The sequence below is a fragment of the Scyliorhinus torazame genome, chromosome 6 (assembly GCF_047496885.1).
Source record: "Scyliorhinus torazame isolate Kashiwa2021f chromosome 6, sScyTor2.1, whole genome shotgun sequence".
NCBI classification, from domain to species: Eukaryota; Metazoa; Chordata; class Chondrichthyes; order Carcharhiniformes; family Scyliorhinidae; genus Scyliorhinus; species Scyliorhinus torazame.
Window position 1 is genome coordinate 214966379 of NC_092712.1, and position 26337 is coordinate 214992715.

General features: G+C 55.8%; 1 protein-coding gene across 3 annotated transcripts in view; it reads right to left on the reverse strand.

The window, feature by feature from the left end:
- creb5b (cAMP responsive element binding protein 5b) overlaps window positions 1–26337 on the reverse strand; it is a 645202-nt gene that overhangs the window by 164254 nt on the left and 454611 nt on the right. For all 3 annotated transcript variants that reach the window (XM_072509394.1, XM_072509393.1, XM_072509395.1), the window contains exon 9: window positions 329–439. In XM_072509394.1, the coding sequence (XP_072365495.1) occupies window positions 329–439 (111 nt within the window). The remainder of the gene's footprint in view (window positions 1–328; window positions 440–26337) is intronic.

Genomic DNA, 26337 nt, shown 5'->3' on the forward strand with positions numbered 1-26337 from the left:
TGACACTTTTAGATTATTTTTATAGTCCTGGAAACGGAGCAATACTTTTACAACAACATTAAGTGCTAAGGTTTAGTCATGACTATCAAAAACAAAAACCTTCAAGGAGCCCCAGAGACCACAGTAAACAAGTTGTTCAATAGATCCACTCTAGAAACATATTATGATACAAGATTTTATTTTACTTTTTTAATGTTCCATAAACATTAATTTTATAGGAAGTTAAATGGACTTAAAACCTTGAGGTTCATGGAAACTACAGATAATACCCCGCCCTTCCACCCACTTGTACATCCACACAGGCAAAGAATGTTTTGTTGTTTCTTACCATTTTGGCTTCTGAGTGCATTTGTTGAACTTGAGGAGGAGTGCATGGATTATTTAGAGGAGGGCCTGGCATTCCCATGATATTAGAACTCATGGATAATTGCCGATCCATCTTTAAAGAAGAAGAAAATGTTTCAGACGACAATTTTAAATAATGACATTTAACAGGTTAACGGTTGATTAAAAATACATAAAATCACATTTTGAAAGATATATTCTGAGCTGTATTTATTTGCCATTGAATATTAACTAAAGGCTAAATTAGGAACACTTAAATATTTACATTTTTTCATCCAAAGTGCTGAACTTGTTGTTGACAACCATTGAAGAATCAGCAATAATTATTCATTTTCAGAACTGCATTATTTGCTAATCCTTTAGCGTGCTTTAACAAAGGGAAATTAGTGTCTGTCTGTGTTATCTGATTTCAGTCGATGCAGTGGTAGAAAACAAGTCAGTATTAAATAATAATTCTGATAGCCAATGTTCCCTACCCTTGGCACCTTCCATTACAAGCACAATAATACCTCCTTTTATATCTCCTCATGCTCCAGCATTGAGGCCCCAAACATTCCTTTCAGGTGAAACAGTGATTTACCTGTAAAGTATTTCTCACCAAGAACAAGCATTTAACAAATGGAAGTGGCTCCAGCTGAGCATCAAAAAGGAGGGAAAGGACCTTCCATATGCAGTGTGCCTGCTCTTTGTAATACTATCGGTACCATGGGCTAGCAAGAGATTAATATACCCTGGATGCCCCCGGGGTACCACGATTCACTGAATTAATGTATTCACCTGTATTATTCAGCACTACCCATACATTTACGGAATGAAAGCCTTTCCAGTTCATCAGCAGAATTTAACGTCCTTCTCGGCAGTGTGCTTAGTGGCGGGGGTAATTAATAATGCAAATCCTGCCGCCTGCCCACCATTGTTCCTATTGAGTCCATCGAAAGAAGGCCTGTGGTCGACCTTCCCTCTCTGCTGCCAACTGAGGCCCTTAAGTGGGCAAACAATGGCCACTCAAGGGCCTCATCCGCCCATCGCTGGTATTCATCCAACAGTGACGGGGGACTCGCCATGCAGGAAACCCGAAAAACAAACCTTGGTGCATTTTCTTGGGGGCAACCAGAGCGGTCACTTGTTCAAAGTGCCTGGTCAAGGGTTCTGGGGCCGACTGAGAGCCAGGGTGGCTCCAAGGTTTGTTTTTCGCGTTTCCTGCATGGCGAGTCCCCTGTCACTGTTGGATGAATACCAGCGATTCCCGCCGAGCCCCCTCCCCCGTGACTCGCATCCCACAAGCCCCTCTCCTGCCATCGCTCACCTGTGCTTCGTCAATGCAATCACAGGCATCAGGTGGGTTAGTACTGTCATGATATCCACATCAGCATATCATGGTCCAATCACACACACACTGATGGACAGGTAGTTGGACCAACCAGCACACACAACATCGCAGCCAATCACCAGTGAGAGCACACGCACTATAAAACAGGGAACAGCACAGTTCCCGTTCATTCTACCAGGAGATAGCTCAGAGCACAGAGCTCACAGCGTGCCACTCAGACATAGACCATGTGCGGAGTGCCTCACTAAGATAGTGATAGGGCTGGGTCCACATGTTAGCTGGTGAAGCACATACCCAAACCAGCAGTTAGTAGTTGTCGTTGTTTAAGACAATAAAACAGAGTTGTACCATCTACAGCCGTGTTGGATCATTTGTGCATCGGAACACCCAACACGACAAGTACCAGCGGAATTCATTGCTTGTCTGGTGGCACTGCCAAGCAATGAAGAGTTGTCAGCCTTTAATTGGCTGGTACCCCTTGGTGGGCAAGACCTGCTTGATCCCAGGAAAGGCCCACTGCTGTCCAATTAAGTGCACGACTGGCACTTTGAAACAGGATTTCCTAAAGAAAGGTGTTGCAGGCTTTCCCCAGCTGTAACCTCAATACAACTACCACTGGATCACAATTAACTAGTCCACAAGCAATAGATTGAAACATATTTATTTATTTATGGGGTATGGGTGTTGCAGGCTCGGGCAGTATTTATCGCCCATCCAGAATTGCCCTTGTGAAGATAGTGGTGAGCTGGCTTCTTGAACCGCCGCAGCCCATGAGGCGTAGGTACATCCACAGTGCTGTTTGGCCCATCAACAAGTGAAGGAACGGCGATATATTTCCAAGTCAGGATGAGTGACTTGGAGGGGCACTATGAATGACTTGGAGGAGATCTTCCAGATGGTAGCAGTCGTTGGTTTGGATGGTGCTGCCCAAAAAGCCTTGGTGAGCTCCTGCAGTTCACCTAATAGATGATACAGACTGCTGCTACTGTGCGTTAGTGATGGAGGGATCATTTTTTGTGGAAGGGGTGCCAATCAAGTGGGTTGCTTTGTCCTGGATGGTGCCAAGCTTCTCGACTGTTGTTGGAGCGACTCTCATCCAGGCAAGTGGAGAGAATTCCATCACAGCCTTGTAGATGGCACACAGGCTTTGGCAAATCAGGAGGCGAGTTACTCACTACAGGATTCCTAGCCTCTGAACTGCTCTTGTAGCCACAGTATTTATATGGGTAGACCAGTTCAGTTTCTGGTCAATGGTAACCCCCCAGGATGTTGATAGTGGGGGATTTAGCAATCGTAATGCCATTGAATGTCAAGTGTGACCTTATATTTGACCTGCAGGTGGCAGAGGTTGAACAGATTCCCATTTGTCCTGTAGTTTAGCTCCACTACAGCGGTGGGCGTGCTGAGGGCGAGATGGAGCATTGCAGCAAGGAAGATTGAGAAGAACGTTGGAGTAATGACCCAGCCTTGCTTGACCCCAGTCTGAATGTGTCATTGTGGAGCAGACAGAGGATGGCGAGAAACCTTAGGGGGCAGCCAAAACGGAGGTTGAAACTTCATAATTCCTCGTGGTTAACAGTGTTGAAACTCTTTGTGAGGTCAAAGAAAGCCATACAAGGGTTGGTGCTGTTCATTGCATTTCCCTTGCAGTTGCTGCTCAATGAAGATCCATTGTGCCCCTTAGTGGGCAGAATCCACACTGGGATTCTGGGAGGAGGTCTTCAGCCCCTGGGAGAAGGCAATTAAGGAGGACTCTTGTGATGACCTTCCTGATGACAACAGGGAAGCTACTGCAATCAGACTTGTCACCTTTCTTGTAGATGGTCACGATTATGGCGTCTCCGCGATCTCCTGGCATATTCTCCTCCTTCCAGATAGGGAAATTAGGCCAATAGTGCTTCTCTGCCATGTTTCAGTACTTCGGCAGGGATTCCATCTACTACTGATGACTTGTTCTTTAGCTGTCAGGTGGCCTTTTCTACCTTGTGCCGGGGTGGGGTTGTGCTGAGATGGTGGCAGGTATCATCCTACGGGATGGATTTGAGGACACTGTCATTGAGATAGAGTCTTCGCGAAGGAGGCTTTAGAAGTGCTCCTTCCAGCGGGCACTGACTATCTCTCTGTTCTTGATGAGCACATCTTCGTTCTTGGCCAGAAGTGGGGAGGAGGTTTGGTTGCTTCGTCCATTGGTGGTCTTGACTGCGCTAAAGAAACCTCATGTATCATGGCTGTCTGTTAATTGCTGGATCTCCTGTGCTTTCACCTCCCACCATCTGTTCTTTATGTCATGGGATTTTTTGCTGGACATCAGCCTCCAGCCGTCTGTGGCATTGATTACTTGCTCTCGAGTTGTGTTGCCCTGTTAGGCTGAGAAAGGCCTTGCGCTTGAGACTGATCAGCTCCAGGATCTCCTGGTCATTCTCATCGTACCAGCCTTGGTGTTTCCTGGTAGAGTGACCAATCAGGTGTTGATTGTGGAGGCCCTGTGTGCAGATCAGGCATTGTAGACACTCTGTGTCTCTGGATCACTGGGAGTTGGCAGCATGGCAGTGAGGCACTGGCTGATAGGCCTCAGCATTGATTTCCCTCCGGTATTTCCGCTGCTTTGGGGCTACATTAGTGTCGATCACAGAGCGAATTAGGCTGTTGGCTGCAGCGCAGTCATCGGCTCCTGTCATAGCGTACACGGGTAATCGGACGGTGATGTAGTGAAGCAGGTGCTAGTGCTTGGAGCAAGGGTGTTGCCCTGAGGTCTTTCATATGTCTGTCTAATGGAACAAGGTGTTGGTTATGACAAGGCTGTGTTCTAGGAATTTTGTCGGCGGCAAGATACTGTTAGTGTTGGATATCCCTACCCCTGCCCGTCTGCCTATCACACCTCCCCAGAGGTCTGTGTCTTTTCCAACTCTGGCATTGAAGTCGCCAAGGAGGATCAGCTTATCATCCATTTGGTCTCCAGCCAAGGCTTGTTCAAGGCTGAGGCTGGGGTAAAATTCCTCTTTGGACTCATCCAGTGTTGGGGTGCAACCACTGAAGACTGTAGTGCACTGGTTCAGGGCTAGGGTGTGCCGAAGGGTCATGAGGCATTTGTTTATCCTGCAAGGGGTGTCTCTGAGATGGCCAAGTGGTTTGTTTTTAATGGCGAATCTAACTCCGGAATAATTTCACACAGATCTGACATTTTTACAAGTGAAGGTAATCAAACAAACAGAGCAGCTAGCACAGTAATTCCTCAAGATGTAGCAAACAGAATTTCCTTTATAAATATGACAATTAAAAAACAAATCTTTGCAGCAGTAAATCATATTTAACAAAGCTTGAGGTGTGGAAAAGACTTTACTCAAAAATATTTAGCCTATAATGTAACCAGAATTATCCAACTTCACTCGATGAAAATCTGGGGCGAAATTCTCCGGTATTGGCGCGATGTCCGCCGACTGGCGCCAAAAATGGCGCAAATCAGTCGGGCATTGTGCCGCCCCAAAGGTGCGGAATCCTCCGCATCTTGGGGAGCCGAGCCATAACCTTGAGGGGCTAGGCCCGCGCCGGACTGAGTTCCGCCCCGGCAGCTGGCGGAAAAGGCCTTTGGTGCCCCGCCAGCTGGCGCGGAAATGACATTGCCGGGCAGCGCATGTGCGGGAGCGTTAGCGGCCACTCACGGCATCCCCGCGCATGCGCTGTGGAGGGAGTCTCTTCCACCTCCGCCATGGTGGAGGCCGTAGCGGAGGCGGAAGGGAAAGAGTGCCCCCACGGCACAGGCCCGGCCGCGGATCGGTGGGCCCCGATCGCGGGCCAGGCCACCGTGGAGGCACCCCCCGGGGCCAGATCGCCCCGCGCTCCCCCCCCCCCCCCCCAGGACCCCAGAGCCCGCCCGCGCCGCCTTGTCCCGCCGGTAAGAGAGGTGGTTTAATCCACGCCGGCGGGACAGGTATCCTAGCAGCGGGACTTCGGCCCATCCGGGCCAGAGAATCGCCGGAGGGGGGGGGGGCAACCGGCGCGGCACGATTCCCGCCCCCGCCGAATCTCCGGTGCCGGAGAATTCGGCAACCAGCGGGGGCGGTATTCACGCCAGCCCCCGGCGATTCTCCGACCCGGCGGGGGGTCGGAGAATCTCGCCCCTGCTGTTTGAAAGATTAATTTCCGAAAGCAAGAGAAACAAAGTTCTAGATCAGAAATCTCTGAATTTGGGAAAGAATTTTTTTTGTAAATAAGACTTCTCTTCTTAGTCATCCTGAAACTAAGGCAGGAAACTGCATGGTAATGGAAACATCCACTGTGACCGCTTCACATCCGTTCATAGCAGTGTGCCCCTGCATAATTTATCTGAGAATGCAAATTGTTGGAATCATCAGATGAATTATATGACCTATGAGCACTGGATCTGCTACAGAAGTACAGTTCTTGTGCTTGATTTCAGTTTCCAAGTACAGCTTTGGGACTTTTCTGGGCATTTCAAATGTCGTACAATTACAGTCAAATCTTTCAGTTTTAACATATAGGCCTGGATATTGTGTGGGATTCTCCGGAAAGTTTTCGAAGTGTTGTAGTGAGCGGGAATTGCCACAAGCTTGCCGACGCTCGGCCCAGCGAGGTCAGCAACGCTGACAGTGTTAATTAGTCCATTTAACAAGGCCTGATGGGCTTCTCGCTGCTCGGCTCGGCAGCTAAACCGCCGGTACCATGCACGCCAGCCCCCCGCTAACAAAGCCGAGCAGCACTTAAGCTGCACTTGCTCACCAACCCCAGCCAGTTCACAATGGTGCTCAGGAGACCAGCCCCAAGATTCGGGGACGCTGACTTGGGGAGGCTGCTAGGCCAATGATTCCCCCCCCCCCCACCCCCGTCCCCTCCCCCCCCATCCCCGCGAGACCTTTCCGCCCCGCACGGGAGCATCAACCCCCCAACTCTCCATGCAACTCTAATCCTCCCCTCACCCCTCCAACCCGCCCAACCTTTCCTCCACCCCCTCCCCCTTCACCAACTCCCCCCAATCCTCCCTTCACCCCCTCCCCCTCCCCGCCCACCACTGTGAACCAAGGGTGTGGCTAACGATGCCCTCTGTGTCTCCTCAGGAAATGTTCTCCCACAATCGCCGGGAGAGGGTCCAGACTGGCTGTGGTGTGCCAGACATCGGAATCCTCACCACCTTGGAGGGGCGTGCCCTGGAGGTGACCGTTGTGGCCAAGGACAGGGAGGTCACCAACACAGAGGCTGGCGGATGCCGCAGAGGTGAGGAACCACTGGGCTCCACCCGGAGAACCTATCAAACACAAGTTGTTATTGCCTTACTGACTGACCCATCCCTCCCACTCACCACACGTCCAGTCTCCCGTCGTCCTCCAGCCGACGGCCCATCCCGAGGGGCACCCTCTCTAGTCTCCCATGAGACTACTTCAGAGGAGAGCTCCGAGGATGTCACCATAATAGTTACGTCACAGCTGTCATCCCCACCCTCCACCAGCGCAGATACACGCGCCTCGGTGGGAAATGTCAGTGGACAGGCATCCGGGGCACAATCTGATGAGCACCACACTCATCCGGGGCACCTTTGAGAGAGGGGGAAATTGTAAAACAATAAACACCCTTGTGCACAACCATGATGACGCTTCTGTCACCTTCTTTTGCAATGCAGGCCGACCTCCAAAACCATGGCCCATCTTCAGGCTTTCTCCCCTCCCTGGGTACACCGCGTGCAGGTGATGGGTGTGAGCAAGCACTCAGCAGACAGGCAGGGGGCAGTCTATGACATAGATCGAAGAGCACTGGCGCTCAGCTCTCTGCGGGTTATCGTCACTTCCTTGCCCTCAAAAAGTGACCCACTGATGGTGCTGACGCAGTCCAAGCACCCTGGAGTGATGTGACACACACCCTGGGAGGGTGGAAAGTGGGAGTGGGGGGAGGATGACGGATCAGGCCACGTCTTAAATGAAGAGGGCGAGTAGGAGGGCCTCCCTGGTCCTCCGTGCTTGTCGGGCCCTCGCCGCTGCCACTTGTCCTGCTGCCCTTGCTGGTCCGACGCCACCTCTTTGCCGTCCTCCTCCTCCTCGGTGGCCACATGTTCCTCATCACCAACCTCCAGCACATTGCCCCGCTGCTGTGCGGAGATTGTGGAGGGCACAACAGACCACCACAAAGCAGGCAATCCTTTGGCTGGTGTACCAGAGTGCACCACTGGAGTGGTCAAGGCATCGGAACCGAGTCTTGGGGAGTCCAATGCATCGCTCAATCGTAGCCCAGGTGGCAACATGGGCCTTGTTGTACTGGGTCTCCACTTCGGTCTCCATATGGTGGGATGTGGCCTGTGAGATACCACACACGTCCCCACTCGAGCCCTGGAATGATCCCGATGGGTAAAAGCTCAGGGCTGCGAGCAGGTGTTCTCCTCCATGTGGTGCCAAGTCTCCTTGTTGAGGCAGAGCCTCCTGTGGCACATGCTGTCTGTCATCTGCTCGAATGACCAGCGACACCTGTGCACCCTGGGCCATTTTGGGATACCCCCTCTGGGTCTCTCCCTGGCCTGATTGGCGGCCTGGTCCTCAGGGTGTGGGGCAGGGTCCGGCACATGGGCCACCGCCTCGAGCATCTGCTGCCATCTCCGGTGTCTGGCCACCCGAACTACCAGCAGCAAGTTCTGGGTCTAATAACCTTGCCATAGCATTCAATTTCTATAAGGAATTGGGAGAGGATGTTAGACTGACAAACAGCGGTGGCTCCCAGCCTGGACTTCCATTTCCCCATGGATACCCCCTCCCCTGCCGCCCCCACCCAGAACGCCCTGCCCATACACACCAGCCACAGCCCCACACCCCCTCACTGTACCCCAGACCCTGTACCCCAGACATCTGCTCACAACGTCACCTGGACCTGGCGCTGTTTCCCTATTCGTGGCACTGACGCACCCTCTGGCCATGGACATCTCCCCGGAGCTGTGCCCCATCCTCTGGGTGTTCGGATGTTGGCTGCTGCGTGTGTGGTGTTGCGTCCTGCAGTGTTCAGGCACAGGGTCACGATTTGATTGGGATGCTAGGCAATGACTCCCACATGCTTCATGACCCACCCACGTGGAAATCCACTTGGGTTTTATGAAGTGCTCACTTAACCACGATTGCCAATTCTCTATTAGCAATAGCCTTCAGCTGCAAGCCCAGAGGCCTCAGCAGTCAGTGGGTCAGACGGGCAGGAACAAGGGTTGCCCCTGGTATGTGTAAATATGATCTAGGGGTTGCCATGGTGGTGCCACGAACGATTGCTCCCCAGCGCCTCCCCCCTCCCATGGCGGCCCACCCCAGCCGGGGCTGTCTCTCCCCAACCTCCCAGCCGACGGTCCCCCACACCCCGTCGAGCAGCCCGTGGGCTCTTTGCCCGTGAGCAAAGATGGCTACTCACCTCCCCGGCTCTCCACAGAGGCTTCCGCCAGGTTCACGTTTTTAAAAAGGAATGCTAATCGCCTAAAAGTGACCACTTTCTGGGGAGGCCAATGAATGACAGGAGGCCGGTGTATAAGGGTAAAATTTATACCTTCATGAATGAGGTATAACTGAGTTTTTTTATGCACTACTGCATAATTCCACTTCGGCCATGCAAATCTGCATTTGTGGAATGTTAAAATTGTTCTTTTTAAAAAAAGCTTCCATAGATTTTAATTTTAAAAAGTTACTTTCTGATCTTTCAACTTCTATCTTAAAGTGTATGTTCCAATCCTTCTTTCTTTGTCTGCAAAGTTTACAAAGTGAAGGCTAATCAATGCTTTTTACTTTCTAATTCGTTGTAGGTGAGAAATCTTTTTTTTTTTTTAAATATAAATTTAGAGTACCCGATTCATTTTTTTTTTACAATTAAAGGCGCAATTTAGCGTGGCCAATCTACCTAGCCTGCACATCTTTGGGTTTTGGAGCGAGACCCACGCAAACACGGGGAGAATGTGCAAACTCCACACGGACAGTGACCCAGAGCCGGGGATCGAACCTGGGACCTTGGTGCCATGAAGCTGCTGGGCTAATCCACTGCGCCACAGTGCTGCCCCCATGTGAGAAATCTTGGGCGGGATTCTCCGACCCCCCGCCGGGGGGTGCCCCCATGGTGGCCTGGCCCGCGATCGCGGCCTACCGATCCGCGGGCGGGGCTGTGCCGTGGGGGCATTCTTTTCCTTCCGCCTTCGCCATGGTCTCCACTATGGCGGAGGTGGAAGAGACCCCCTCCACTGCGCATGCGCAGGGATGCAGTGAGTGGCTGCTGCCGCTCCCGCGCATGCGCCGCACTGCAAAGTGATTTCCGCGCCAGCTGGCGGGGCACCAAAGGCCTTTCCCACCAGCTGGCGGGGCGGAAATCAGTGCGGCGCGGGAGAATTCCGCACCTTTGGGGCGGCGCGATGCCAGACTGATTCGCGCCGTTTTTGGCGCCGGTCGGCAGACATCGCGCCGATTGCAGAGAATCCCGCCCCTTAAATGTAATTGGGTGTTTAGTCTATTTTATTAACAATAGCTTCTCAGATTGAGGTGGAGTGAATGTCATAACTGTGGAGGAAACACAAACAGAAGTTGAAAAGTCTTGGAAACAGCCACCAACAAGATCATGTTCCGTTACAAATCTGCAAAAATTGATGGCACTCCTTGTTAAATTCTCCTTAAACTTCATTCCAGGAATGATCAATCTAAAATGCCCCATGTTTCAGTGAGCTAGAACAGAATGTACTCACTGCCTTGCTGCACCTTGCTCAAACCAATCAATCGCTTCATCAGGCCAAGTTTCCGGATTCCCCTAACGATTTCCATTTCACTGCATCTTTGTTAATATGTTACATTTTCCTGTCCCTAACAAAAACTTGTCTACAGCCACTGGACTCAACCAGTCCAGGACAATCTAGTTTTGTTAAGGTTGTGATGGGTGTAGTGCGCCATCATGTACTATTTTGTTGTTAAATTATTTTTGTTGATGTGATTTAGATTGAAGTTAATTTAATTTAAAAGATTTGCTTCAGAAAGTTATATTTCTTTTAAAGAGTATCCTGCCCATGTGTGTGTGGGTTTCCTCCGGGTGCTCAGGTTTCCTCCCACAGTCCAAAGATGTGTAGGTTAGGAGGATTGGCCATGCTAAATTACCCTTATTGTCCAAAAGGTTAGGTGGGATAACTGGGTTATGGGGATAGGGTGGAGGTGTGGGCTTAAGTTGGGTGCTCTTTCCAAGGGCCAGTGCAGACTCGATGGGCCGAATGGCCTCCTTCTGCACTGTAAATTCTATGATCTATGATCTATGAAGTAAATAACACAGGAGACATTGGCAGTTTCATGAGTAGAGATGCAGTATCTCATTCAGCTAGTTTTCTTTATATGATTGTTGGCAGTATCCATAAGCTAGTTTCATCGGAAACTACCTCAGGCTTTTGAAATCCTAGTAGATACTGCGATTCCCAGCAGTTCAAAATAAACAGTTTTATACAGAAAATGCTGCAGTTTTCTCTGGGTTTATTACTTTGGATACTTATGTTGTTATGAGCCCCATGGGAATCCGTTATCCATAAGATTCAGATTGACCAATCAACACCTAAATGAAGGAGCTAGCAAACAAGATTTCACTTTTTGTAACTTTTACTTAAACATGAATCAAAATCAACATCAATTAAACATAAATTAACAGATAAATCACAGTTGGTAGAACTATAAATTACACATGGAATGTGCCACTGCACTTTATGAATGATCCGGGAGTGAGTTTCTGTGGGAAGGAAAAATGAGGACAGTAGGAGGGTGTGTGCTTGTGTGCCCTCGGCCCATACAGCGGAGTCTGGTCTCCAGTCGTCTTGCCCCCTTTGCCACTAGACCAAGACTCTGCTCTGTGAAGTCCTTGGGTAACTGGTGTGCAATGGCAACCCCATGTTAAAATAACTCACGCACAGGTACCTACCACTGCTTAGAATAAAGTTCCAGACCTGGAACCTCATGACAACTCAATCTGCAACAGACTAGAACGGAGTTCTGCTATCATTGCTTGGCAGCTCAGGCATTTCGGCATTGATATTGCCGGCCTAAGAGAGACCCATGGGCAGGGGAAGGCCTGCTCAAGGAACAAGTTAGTGGTTTCACCTTCTTCTGTAAATGTAAACCAGAAGAAGATCGTTGCCTCCAAGGGTTGACTTCGCCATGAAAAATGAACTAGTTGGCCATCTCCGAGACTTCCCTTGTGGATAAATGAATGCCTCATGACCGTTCAGCTCATCCTCACCCTCGAAGCTTTGACAAAGAGTCATCCAGATTCGAAGCATTAGCTCCCTTCTCTCTCCACAGATGCTGTCAGACCTGTTGAGATTGTCCAGCATTTTTTGTATTTGTTTGAGGCAATAATCTATTCCTCCATGGTGACTTCAACGCCAGTGTTGGAAAGGACACAGGGGAGGTCAACGCAAGAGTTCATCTTAAATGCCTTCCCCCTGTGGCTGAAGAGCTCGTCCCAGAGTCGCAATGCAGATTCCACCCACTAAGGGGGACAATGGACATGACCTTAACCACACAGCAACCAAAAGAGTAATGCAGGGTACAGCATCTACTCACATACATGACCTTCTTTGACCTCACAAAGGCCTTCAACACGGTCAACCACAAGCAATTGTGGAAAGTCCTCCTCCGTTTCGGCTGTCCAAGGTTGTCCCATCCTCTGTATTGGATCCAAGCCGTTTTCAATACCTTCAACGATGCGTACAGGAGCATGGGCCTTACACTAAATATCTATAAGACCGAGGCCCTCTGTGAAGCTGCCCCCACCACAGAGTACTGCCCATCCCCCTCCAGGTTATCAAAACCCATGATGAGGACTTGGATAATGTGGACCGCTTTCCATATGTTGGGAGCCTATTGTCAACAAGGGCAGTCATTGCCAAAGAGGTTTAACACCTCCTTCAGTGTGCCAGTGCAGCCTTCAGTCACCTGAAGAAAAGAGTGTTTGAAGGCCAAGACTTCAGACCCGGAACCAGGCTCATGGTCTACAGAGCAGTAGTGATGCCAACCCTCCTGTATGGCTCAGAGATATGGACTATGTACAGCAGGCACCTCAAAACCCTGGAGAAGTACCACCAGCACTATCTTCGCAAGATCCTGCAAGTCCATTAGCAGGATAGGCACCTCAATATCAGTGTCTCACTCAGGCCAACATCCCAGCATCAAAGCATTAACTATGCACCATCAGCTCTGCTGGATGGGCCACATAGTCTGCATGCTGACACGAGACTCCCAAAACAAGCGCTCTACTTGGAGCTTCAACAGGGCAAGAGAGTGTTGGAGGACAGAGGAAATACTTCAAGGGCACCCTCAAAGCCTCCTTGAAAAAGTGCAACATCCCCACCGACATGTGGGAATCCCTGGCCCAAGACCGCCCGAAGTGGAGAAAAGTCATTCGGGAAGGAACTGAACACCTTGAGTTTCATTTAAATAAGTTCCTTTTAAACATTTTTGAAACAATTAGATACCCCAAAATGCTTTAAGTAATTATAAATTTTCCTTATTGTTACTGCTTCCAGGTCAAAGGCCACTACAACATATACATGTACATGTAATTCCTTTTTTTCCCTAAATTTAGAGTACCCAATTGTTTTTTTTTTCCAATTAGGGGGTATTTTAGCATGGTCAATCCATCTACTCTACACTTCTTTTTTGGGTTGTGGGGGGAGACCCACGCAGACACGGGGACAATTTGCAAACTTCACACAGACAGTGACCCAGGGCCGGGATTGAAGCCGGGTCCTTGGCGCCATGAGGCAGCAGTGCTAATCACTGTGCCACCGTGCCGCCCATAAATATATTGGATCATTTAAATATGTTAGCTGGATCTCACCCAGCGAGGGTGAAATTCAGATCGCAACGTCTCACGAGGTCCCATTAGATCACACAAAGCGTTCCAAGCATTGCCAAGCTCAAGCGAGATTTAATGGCCCCATCGTGTCATCAAGTTGGGCATGACGAGGCCGTTCGATCGTGCCTAAATGTTTTGATTACAGAGACATCAACAAAATTTTAAGCCACTGATAATTCTAATCAGTGTTGTTTTATGTCCTGACCAAGCTACTTTGCACTTTTAATGTCACAAGATGTCTCAATCCATTTGACATAGGCTAACATAAGTAGAACCCTAAGAAGAAGGAAGGAAGGAAGTTTGGGACGATGACCAGAAGAAAGAATATGTTATCAGCTTAATGGCAGAAATTATAAATTTTCTGACAATTATTACAATACATTGCGATGGGTTTTAACTCTGGGGAGGCCCGTCAGCAAAACAGACCAATTGTCCAATCCTCTCCATGGCAGTCCTGGGGCGAAATTCTCCGTTATCGGCGGAAGGTCCGCCGATTGGCGCAAAAAACGGCGCAAATCCGACTTGCGTCACGTCGGAAAAATGGGTCGAAAGTCTCCGGCCCGAAATGGGCTAGCAGCGACGTAACGGGATCCGCGCTTGCGCAGTGGTTCACGCCGTGCAGCGTCATACGCGCCGCACGGCGTGACGGCTCATAAGGCCGCGCTGCTCCCCCCCACCCGACCGGAACACCCGACCAGATGGCTGGCCGCCGCTCAGCCCCAAGGTTCAAGTCACGGGATATGGAGGCGCTCCTGGACACGGTGGAGCAGAGGAGGGACGCCCTGTATCCCGGGCACGGCCGCAGAGTTGCCCCACGCCACAGCCGGCGTCTGTGGAGGGAAGTGGCAGAGGCCGTCACCGCTGCGGCCCTGACACCACGGACAGGCACCCAGTGCCACAAGAAGGTGGACGACCTCGTCAGAGCAGGCATGGTGAGTCCCCCCCCCCATATCCCCCCCCCATAATCCCCCCCCCATAATCCCCCCCCCATATATCCCCCCCCCCATATATCCCCCCCCACATCCCAAAGTGAGTCCAGCCCTAACCTTAACCTCTGCAATGCACGCGCAACCGATGGCGTGCATTCATATACCTGCCTAACAGTGTTGCCTTTTACCCCTGCCACACCCCCCCCCCCCCCCCCCCCCCCCACAGGAGAAGCGCGCACACAACAACAGGGAGCATGTGAGGACTGGAGGAGGCCCCGCTGATGAGAGGCCACTGACCGAACACGAGGAAAGGGCCCTGGAACTGGCTGGCGGACCTGAGGACCGGGAGGTTGCTGATGCAGAGGTCGGGGGCGTACTAGCAAGTGAGCCACCGACAGCCCGTCCCCATATCCCCCCTCCCCTATATCCCCCTCCCCCATATCACCTGATCACTGCCTGCGTGTCTAACCATGCATGCTTCATTGTGTATCGCAGGACCAAACGTCCAGGCACCCATCCCCGCAGATGCAGACCGCCCGCAGGATGCCCCTCGGAGGCCACGGGAGACAGAGACCCGGACCCTCCAGCATGCGACTCCCGCAGGATGCGACTCCCGCAGGATGCCCCTCGCACACCACGGGAGACGGAGAGACCCGGACCCTCCAGCATGCGACGCCCGCAGGATGCCCCACGGAGGCCACGGGAGACGGAGACCTGCGGACCCTCCAGCATGCGACGCCCGCAGGATGCCCCTCGGAGACCACGGGAGACGGAGACCCGCGGACCCTCCAGCATGCGACGCCCGCAGGATGCCCCTCGGAGACCACGGGAGACGGAGAGACCCGGACCCTCCAGCATGCGACGCCCGCAGGATGCCCCTCGGAGGCCACGGGAGACGGAGAGACCCGGACCCTCCAGCATGCGACGCCCGCAGAATGCCCCTCGGAGGCCACGGGAGATGGAGAGACCCGGTCCCTCCAGCATGCGACGCCCGCAGGATGCCCCTCGCACACCACGGGAGACGGAGAACCTGGAGCAACAGAGAGATGACACTCCCGTCACGTGCGGGAGCGACCACCCAGCGACGAGGGGGGCAGCCACAGGCCCCCGTCACATCCGAGCCGGGACAGCACTACCCGGGACACCACTACCCGGGACGACGAAATACCGGACAGTGACTCAGAGTGGATGGGTGGAGACGAACCCCCACCCCAAAGTGCCATGGACTCAGAGTGGGACGAAGAGCACGACACAAAGCCACTGCTGTCACCAACACCCTCCACCATCGCAGAAACACTCACCTCAGTTGGGCACTTTAGTGATGAGGCGTCTGCTACACTCACTGGTGCGCACAACACAGCCGTCCCGGTACAGCAGGTGGAGGTAGGAGCAGCAGAGGGGCTGGGCGGTCGGAGGGCAGCCCAGCCCAAGCGAACATCTGCCGCCCAGATGGATCCCGGGTTCCTGGAGTTACCACACCCACACATAGATCCGATGCAACCACTGACCCGGAGACGAGCGAAGAGGGTGACGGCCGGCTTGCGGCGGCTGCAGTCACAGGTGGAGAAGTCCACCCGCGTCCAGGAGCTGGGAGTGGTGCCGGTCATGCGTGCCACCCAGGCTGACACCACACGGGTGGCGTCCGCGGTGGAGGCAATGGGTGCCAGACGGTGTCAGACATGGGGAACGGTTTGCGAGGCCTGGGGCTTTCCGTGCAGGCAGCGCCTGTGGCCCAGGACATGGCTGCCCTCTCACAGGAGGCCATGAGCCAGTGCCAGCGCCAGATGGCAGAGGCGCTCAAAGCCACAGCCCAGTCTCTGCAGGCCATGGCCCAGTCTCTGCAGGCCATGGCCCAGTCTCTGCAGGCCATGGCTGAGGGCATCGGCGCCAGTGGCCATGTGCGAGCCGGCGTCGCACTGTCACAGACAGGGTTTGCCAACCCGCTGGGCTCCATGGCTGCAAACCCCTGTCGATACCAGCACGGGCCTCCAGGACTGGCAGCGCCAGATGTCGGGGGAGCGTCGGATGGCCAGTCCGTTCGCATCCCCTACCCATGTAGAGGCCTGGGGGCCATCGGGCACCCCGAGGGAGGAGGAGGTGGTGTGGTCCGTCCCGGCTCCCCCTCTAGGAGAGGTCCCGGTACACTGAGACACCTCAGACTCCCCCCCCCCCCCTTCCGTCCCAGGTGCATCGGGTGGGCAACGGGCAGAACAGGCTGGCAGCTCGCCATCCCAGTCGCCCGGGCCGCAGCCTGGCACATCTAGGCCAGGACGCCCCAGGAAACAGCCGCCAAAGGGATCCAGTATCAGAGGGCAGGAATCACAGGAGTCCACCTCCAGTTCTGCTGTACCGTTTGGGGAACCACGTAGACGTAGTCAAAGGGCCCGTAAGGCCAAACAATTAGACACCGAGTAAGTTGGCACGGGTGCAGGGCACAGATGAGTTTTAGGGGCTAGGGCACGTGCATGAACTCGTTTGGTTATTAAAGTCAATGTTACACCTACAGAAGCTGCCTTTGTGCTCTGTCCAAAGCGTGCGGGGGTGTCATGTACGTTGAGCGCAAGTGTGTGTGTGAGGGGTGGTCTTACCTCAGCCCCAGGTGAGTCTGCCCCCTTCCCCCTGGGCCGCCATCAACATCCCCCGGGCAGAGGACGTGACCGTGCGCTGCAGTGTCACAGCCGCATGCAGGGATGGTCCGGGTGGATGGTGGTACTGTGGCCATGGGTCAGACATAGTCCAACGATGTGGAGCCAGGAGCTCACCGCAGGGCAGGTTGTCATCATCCTCCATGGCCTGCAATAGACACGCGTCCACCCGCAACTGTGTGAGCCCGGCCCGTTGTGCCGCAGGTGGATCGGCAATGGGAGGGGGGGGGGGATGCGGTGGGTGGATGGGTGGGGGGTGTGGGTGGTCGGCTGTTGCCATGGTGTGCGGTCTGTGGCCATACTACCCGATTCCCACGCCCATCTAGTCAGTGAAGCGGGCGGCTATCAGTCTGTCCCGTGCCCCCTGGGCCAGCCGGTAACGGTGGACAGCCACCCGCCTGTGTCTACCCCGTCTGCCCTGACCATTACCCCTATCCCCCTCAGCCGGGGATGGCGTCCCTCGTACATGCCAGGGATGGATGACCGCGACAACACGTAGGAGTCGTGTACACTGCCTGGGTAACGGGCGCAGACGTGCAGGATCATCATGCGGTGGTCGCAGACCACCTGTATGTTCATCGAATAGGTCCCCTTCCTATTGGTGAACACGGCCCTGTGATCTGCAGGTGGCCGCACGGCGACGTGCATCCCATCAATCGCGCCCTGGACCATGGGGAACCCGGCAACGGCAGAGAAGCCCACGGCCCGGGCATCTTGGCTGGCCCGGTCCACAGGAAAGCGGATGTAGCGGTGCGCCATGGCATATAGGGCATCTGTCACTGCCCGGATGCACCGATGTCTGCGATATGCCGGACAGGTCCCCACTCGGTGCCTGGAATGAGCCCGTTGCATAAAAGTTCAGGGCCACCGTAACCTTGACGGACACGGGGAGCGGGTGTCCCCCGCCAGTGCCACGCGGTGACAGGTGTGCCAGCAGGTGGCAGATGTGTGCCACGGTTTCCCACCTCATCCGGAGTCTCCTCCTGCATTCCCGGTCCGTGAGGTCCTGGTATGACTGCTGGGGCCGGTACACACGGGGCGTCCTCGGGTGCCTCCGTTGCCATGGGGCCGCGACGTCCTCTTCCCCCTCCTTGTCCTGTCGGTCAGGTGTCCCTCCAGCCTGGGCGGCTGCCGCCTGTCCCTCTCGCATCCCGCGCACGCGCGCACACACGCACACAGCCAACCCCCAGGCCGTCACTCACCTCCACGCTGGTCGGCGTGAACCTGGAGCACAGGGTCACGCCAATGCAGAGGAGGTTTAACTTACGTCGACGTGAACGGTCATCACGTCGACGGGACTTCGGCCCATCCGGAAGGGAGAATATCGGCAGGCCGAAAATCGGCTGCCTTGCGCAGACCCGTGACATTCTCCGCAGCAGCGGCGACATTAACGTCCCGCCGACTTTTCTCCCTTCGGAGACTTCGGCAACCGGCGGGGGCGGGATTCACAGCGGCCAACGGCCATTCTCCGACCCGCTGGGGGGTCAGAGAATGACGCCCCTGGTCTGTTTCAAAAGTTGGGCCTGATTGTGTCCCGGTTCAATACAAGTACCTAATGGGTTTCCGGCCATAGCTCATTGACCCCTGACCACTGCAATACTGAAGAGAAAAGAGGCTGACTGGCCACAGGAAGGTGGATCAGTGGAGATGGGAGAGCAAAACCAAGGCTTAAGCCACTCACATCAGTCTGAAGGAGTTTGGACAAGCAGTCCTGCTCCTCTAGGATGCACAAAAATAACTTTCACTTCTATTTTGGAGGCCTCATCCTCTTTCTCACCAAATACAAATTGGGCTGGGTTTATGGTTGGGGTTTTTTTTCTCTTCAAGGGCAGGGTTTGTAAATGGTAATTCATTTGTGTGGATTTGTTTATTTTGTGTTTTATAAAATGAAAACTTCAATGAAAATATTTTTTGAAAAAAGAGATCGAGGATCAGCCATGATCATGTTGAATGGCAGAGCAGACTCGAGGGGCCGAATAACCTACTCCTATTTTCTATGTTTATTTATCCAATATACTTCCATAGAATTATATGTTCATTCAGCAAATTGTATGACTGAAAAAGGCTAAGAGTAGACCTAGCTAGCATAAAGGCAAAGTTAGAGAAGAGAGATCTTGAAGATACGACAGTTTGAAGCAAGTCACCAATTAACGTACAGTTTTACAAAAAGGAATGCCTGCTCCAAGAAATTGCTAGATGTGTTGGAAGAGCGGCATTTTATGTTATGATGACAAAACGGGAAGTCAGGCCGAATTCTCCGGCTGTTTGGATTCTCTTTTCCTGCCAGCACTGCATCCCAGCGGCATGGGGTGGCTACAATGGGAAATCCCATTGACAAGCACCTGATGAAGGAGCTACGCTCCGAAAGCTAGTGACTCCAAATAAACCTGTTGGACTTTAACCTGGTGTTGTAAGGCTTTTTACTGTGCCCACCCAAGTCCAGTGCCGGCATCGCCACATCATAGAAACATGTATACAGTGAAGAAAAATTTGCTTAAATAAGGGAAAAACGTCTTAGTAATTACATTGTTAAGGTCCAATGGCAATCACTTTGTTAAACAGATGATAGGTATTGGACCATCTATAAATGGGGCCAGTTTGTTTAAGTGGTTTAACCCCAAAATAGTATAAATGGGACAGCTGGAACACTGAGGGGTTTTGGAACTGGGAGAGCAGGCACAGGGGCAGGCACGGGCACGGGCACGCCTAGCTTTGGCTCAGTCTTCCTCAACATATTGTTATTGGACCTAGCACCCTGTGTGAAGCTGCTTAGAAGTCCTTCATTGACCCCATTCTTACTTTTTCTGCCCTTTTGCTATTTATATGCCTATAGAAAACTTTAGGATTCTCTTTTATGTTAGCTGCATTTTTTTTCATAGTCACTCATTGCGAAGGGGATCAGGGGTTATGGGGAGAAGGCAGGAGAATGGGGATGAGAAAAATATTAGGCATGATTGAACAGTGGAGCAGACTCGATGGGCCGAGTGGCCTAATTCTGCTCCTCTGTCTTATGGCCTTCTCTTATTCGTTTTTCATTTCACATTTGAACTTTCTATATTCAGCCTGGTTCTCAATTGTGCAATCCACCTGCCATTTTTAAACACATACTTTGTCTTCTTCATCTTAATATCTATCTATTTTGTCATTCAAGAAGCACTGGACTCGTTTGCCCTATCTTTGGCCTTCATGGAACTAGACCTTGACTAGGTGTGAGCTAGCTCTTATTTAAAGGTAGACCATTATTTAGGTATCATTTTTCCTGCCAACCTGATTACAATTTATGTGGCCCAAACCCATTTGTACCCCATTGAAGTTGGCTCTCCCTCAGTTAATTCTTCTTAATTTTGATTGTTCGGGGTGCTCTTCCAGAGCCTACCTCAACCAAAGCAGTGCATTTTTTGAATTTTTTAGATATGAGAGGTGAAAAACACTTACTGCCAAAACTAAAAAATATGTAGCAGTATGGAATCTGTGGGCTGTTGATCTCGGTCTGTGGTTGGTGAATGCATGAGATTATGTAGAATTACACAGAATATGCAGCAGTGAAATTGACAATTTGGCATAATTAATCCACGCAACTGTTTACCCTCAAATCCATCCTCCCCCCCCCCCCCCCACCTTACCCCAACTCCCTCCTCCCCTCCACCCTACCCCAACCCACTCCTCCCCCACCCTACCCCAACTCCCCCCACCCGACCTCAACTCCCCCCTCCCCCACCCTACCCCAACTCCCTCCTCCCCCCCCACCCTACCCCAACTCCCTCCTCCCCCCCCCACTCTACCCCAACTCCCTCCTCCCCCCACTCTACCCCAACCCACTCCTCCCCCCCACCCTACCCCAACTCCCCCCTCCCCCACCCTACCCCAATTCCCTCCTCCCCCCCACCCTACCCCAACTCCCCCCTCCCCACCCTACCCCAACTCCCCCTCCCCTACCCTACCCCAATTCCCTCCTCCCCCCACCCTACCCCAACTCCCTCCTCCCCCCCACCCTACCCCAACCCACTCCTCCCCCCACCCGACCCCAACTCCCCCCTCCCCCACACTACCCCAACACCCCCCTCCCCCACCCTACCCCAACTCCCTCCTCTCCCCACCCTACCCCAACTCCCCCCTCCCCAACTTCCTCCTCCCCTCCACCCTACCCCAACTTCCTCCTCCCCTCCACCCTACCCCAACTCCCTCCTCCACCCTACCCCAACTCCCTCCTCCCCCCCCACCCTACCCCAACTCCCTCCTCCCCCCACCCGACCCCAACTCCCTCCTCCCCCACCCCAACTTCCTCCTCCCCCCACCCTACCCCAACTCCCTCCTCCCCCACCCCAACTTCCTCCTCCCCTCCACCCTACCCCAACTCCCTCCCCCCCCACCCTACCCCAACTCCCTCCTCCCCCCACCCGACCCCAACTCCCTCCTCCACCCTACCCCAACTCCGTCCTCCACCCTACCCCAACTCCCTCCTCCTCCCCACCCTACCCAAACCCACTCCTCCCCCCCACCCTACCCCAACTCCGCCCACCCTACCCCAACTCCCTCCTCCCCCCACCCTACCCCAACTCCGCCCTCCCCACCCCAACTTCCTCCTCCCCTCCACCCTACCCCAACTTCCTCCTCCCCTCCACCCTACCCCAACTCCCTCCTCCCCCCCCACCCTACCCCAACTCCCTCCCCCCCCCAGCCTACCCCAACTCCCTCCTCCCCCCACCCTACCCCAACTCCCTCCTCCCCTCCACCCTACCCCAACTCCCTCCTCCACCCTACCCCAACTCCCTCCTCCCACCCCACCCTACCCCAACTCCCTCCTCCCACCCCACCCTACCCCAACTCCCTCCTCCCCCCCCACCCTACCCCCAACTCCCTCCTCCCCCCCACCCTACCCCAACTCCCTCCTCCCCCCCACCCTACCCCAACTCCCTCCTCCCCCCCACCCCACCCTACCCTACCCCAACTCCCTCCTCCCCTACCCCAACTCCCTCCACCCCCCCCACCCCACCCTACCCTACCCCAACTCCCTCCTCCCCCACCCCAACTTCCTCCTCCCCTCCACCCTACCCCAACTCCCTCCTCCCCCCACCCTACCCCAACTCCCTCCCCCCCTACCCCAACCCCCTCCTCCCCCCCAGCCTACCCCAACTCCCTCCTCCCCCCCACCCTACCCCAACTCCCTCCTCCCCCCCACCCTACCCGAACTCCCTCCTCCACCCTACCCCAACTCCCTCCTCCCCCCCACCCTACCCCAACTCCCTCCTCCCCCCCCACCCTACCCCAACTCCCTCTTACCCTCCACCCTACCCCAACTCCCTCACCCTACCCCAACTCCCTCCTCCCCCCCTCCCTACCCCAACTCCCTCCCCCCCCTACCCTACCCCAACTCCCTCCTCCCCCCCACCCTACCCCAACTCCCTCCTCCCCCCCCACCCTACCCCAACTCCCTCTTACCCTCCACCCTACCCCAACTCCCTCACCCTACCCCAACTCCCTCCTCCCCCCCTCCCTACCCCAACTCCCTCCCCCCCCTACCCTACCCCAACTCCCTCCTCCCCCCCGACCCTACCCCAACTCCCTCCTCCCCCACCCTACCCCAACTCCCTCCTCCCCCCCCACCCTATCCCAACTCCCTCCTCCCCCACCCTACCCCAACTCCCTCCTCCCCCCCACCCTACCCCAACTCCCTCCTCCCCCACACCCTACCCCAACTCCCTCCTCCCCCACACCCTACCCCAACTCCCTCCTCCCCCCCACCCTACCCCAACTCCCTCCTCCCCCCCACCCTACCCCAACTCCCTCCTCCCCCCCACCCTACCCCAACTCCCTCCTCCCCCCCACTCTACCCCAACTCCATCCTCCCCCCTCCCTCCTCCCGCCCTACCCTACCCCAACTCCCTCCTCCCCTACCCTACCCCAACTCCCTCCTCCCCCCCCACCCTACCCCAACTCCCTCCTCCCCCCCCCACCCTACCCCAACTCCCTCCTCCTCCCCCACCCTACCCCAACTCCCTCTTCCCCCCCACCCTACTCCAACTCCCTCCTCCCCCCCACCCTACCCCAACTCCCTCCTCCCCCCACCCTACCCCAACTCCCTCCTCCCCCCCCACCCTACCCCAACTCCCTCCTCCTCCCCACCCTACCCCAACTCCCTCCTCCTCCCCACCCTACCCCAACTCCCTCCTCCTCCCCACCCGACCCCAACTTCCTCCTCCCCTCCACCCTACCTCAACTTCCTCCTCCCCTCCACCCTACCTCAACTGCCTCCTCCCTCCACACTACCCCAACTCCCTCCTCCCCTCCACCCTACCTGAACTCCCTCCTCGCTACCCCAACTCCCTCCTCCCTACCCCAACTCCCTTCTCCCCTCCACCCTACCCCAACTCCCTCCTCCCCTCCACCCTACCCCATCTCCCTCCTCCCCTCCACCCTACCCCAACTCACTCCTCGCTACCCCAACTCCCTCCTCCCTACCCCAACTCCCTCCTCCCCTTCACCCTACCCCAACTCCCTCCTCCCCTCCACCCTACCCCAACTCCCTCCTCCCCTCCACCCTACCCCAACTCCCTCCTCAACTCCCCCCCACCCTACCCCAACTCCCTCCTCCCCTACACCAGCTCCCTCCACCCTACCCCAACTCCCTCCTCCCCCCACCCTACCCCAACTCCCTCCTCCCCCCACCCTACCCCAACTCCCTCCTCCCCCACCCTACCCCAACTCCCTCCTCCCCCACCCTACCCCAACTCCCTCTTACCCTCCACCCTACCCCAACTCCCTCACCCTACCCCAACTCCCTCCTCCCCCCCTCCCTACCCCAACTCCCTCCCCCCCCTACCCTACCCCAACTCCCTCCTCCCCCCCGACCCTACCCCAACTCCCTCCTCCCCCACCCTACCCCAACTCCCTCCTCCCCCCCACCCTATCCCAACTCCCTCCTCCCCCACCCTACCCCAACTCCCTCCTCCCCCCCACCCTACCCCAACTCCCTCCTCCCCCACACCCTACCCCAACTCCCTCCTCCCCCCCACCCTACCCCAACTCCCTCCTCCCCCCCACCCTACCCCAACTCCCTCCTCCCCCCCACCCTACCCCAACTCCCTCCTCCCCCCCACCCTACCCCAACTCCCTCCTCCCCCCCCACTCTACCCCAACTCCATCCTCCCCCCTCCCTCCTCCCGCCCTACCCTACCCCAACTCCCTCCTCCCCTACCCTACCCCAACTCCCTCCTCCCCCCCACCCTACCCCAACTCCCTCCTCCCCCCCCACCCTACCCCAACTCCCTCCTCCTCCCCCACCCTACCCCAACTCCCTCTTCCCCCCCACCCTACTCCAACTCCCTCCTCCCCCCCCACCCTACCCCAACTCCCTCCTCCCCCCACCCTACCCCAACTCCCTCCTCCCCCCCCACCCTACCCCAACTCCCTCCTCCTCCCCACCCTACCCCAACTCCCTCCTCCTCCCCACCCTACCCCAACTCCCTCCTCCTCCCCACCCGACCCCAACTTCCTCCTCCCCTCCACCCTACCTCAACTTCCTCCTCCCCTCCACCCTACCTCAACTGCCTCCTCCCTCCACACTACCCCAACTCCCTCCTCCCCTCCACCCTACCTGAACTCCCTCCTCGCTACCCCAACTCCCTCCTCCCTACCCCAACTCCCTTCTCCCCTCCACCCTACCCCAACTCCCTCCTCCCCTCCACCCTACACCATCTCCCTCCTCCCCTCCACCCTACCCCAACTCACTCCTCGCTACCCCAACTCCCTCCTCCCTACCCCAACTCCCTCCTCCCCTTCACCCTACCCCAACTCCCTCCTCCCCTCCACCCTACCCCAACTCCCTCCTCCCCTCCACCCTACCCCAACTCCCTCCTCAACTCCCCCCCACCCTACCCCAACTCCCTCCTCCCCTACACCAGCTCCCTCCACCCTACCCCAACTCCCTCCTCCCCCCACCCTACCCCAACTCCCTCCTCCCCCCACCCTACCCCAACTCCCTCCTCCCCCACCCTACCCCAACTCCCTCCTCCCCCACCCTACCCCAACTCCCTCCTCCCCCACCCTACCTCCTCCCCCCCCCACCCTACCTCCTCCCCCCCAACCTACCCCCTCCCCCACCACCTCCTCCCCCCACCCTACCCCCTCCCCCACCACCTCCTCCCCCCACCCTACCCCCTCCCCCACCACCTCCTCCCCCCACCCTACCCCCTCCCCCACCACCTCCTCCCCCCACCCTACCCCCTCCCCCACCACCTCCTCCCCCCACCCTACCCCCTCCCCCACCACCTCCTCCCCCCACCCTACCCCCTCCCCCACCACCTCCTCCCCCCACCCTACCCCCTACCCCACCACCTCCTCCCCCCACCCTACCCCCTCCCCCACCACCTCCTCCCCCCACACTACCCCCTCCCACACCCTACCCCAACTTCCTCCCCCCCTCCACCCTACCCCAACTCCCTCCCCACCCCAACTCCCTCCTCCCCCCCACCCTACCCCAACTTCCTCCTCCCCTCCACCCTACCCCAACTTCCTCCTCCCCTCCACCCTACCCCAACTCCCTCCCCACCCCAACTCCCTCCTCCCCCCCACCCTACCCCAACTTCCTCCTCCCCTCCACCCTACCCCAACTTCCTCCTCCCCTCCACCCTACCCCAACTCCCTCCACCCTACCGCAACTCCCCCCACCCTACCCCAACTCTCTCCTCCCCCCACCCTACCCCAACTCCCTCCTCCCCCCACCCTACCCTACCCTACCCCAACTCCTCCTTCCTCCCCCCACCCTACCCCAACTCCCTCCTCCCCCACCCTACCCCAACTCCCTCCTCCCCCCACCCTACCCCAACTCCCTCCTCCCCCCACCCTACCCCAACTCCCTCCTCCCCCCACCCTACCCAACTCCCTCCTCCCCCCACCCTACCCCAACTCCCTCCTCCCCCCCACCCTACCCCAACTCCCTCCTCCCCCCACCCTACCCTACCCCAACTCCCCCCTCCCTCCCCCCACCCTACCCCAACTCCCCCGTCCCTCCCCCCACCCTACCCCAACTCCCTCCTCCCTCCCCCCACCCTACCCCAACTCTCTCCTCCCCCCACCCTACCCCAACTCCCCTCCTCCCCCCACCCTACCCTACCCTACCCCAACTCCCTCCTTCCTCCCCCCACCCTACCCCAACTCCCTCCTCCCCCACCCCAACTCCCTCCTCCCCCCACCCTACCCCAACTCCCTCCTCCCCCCACCCTACCCCAACTCCCTCCTCCCCCCACCCTAC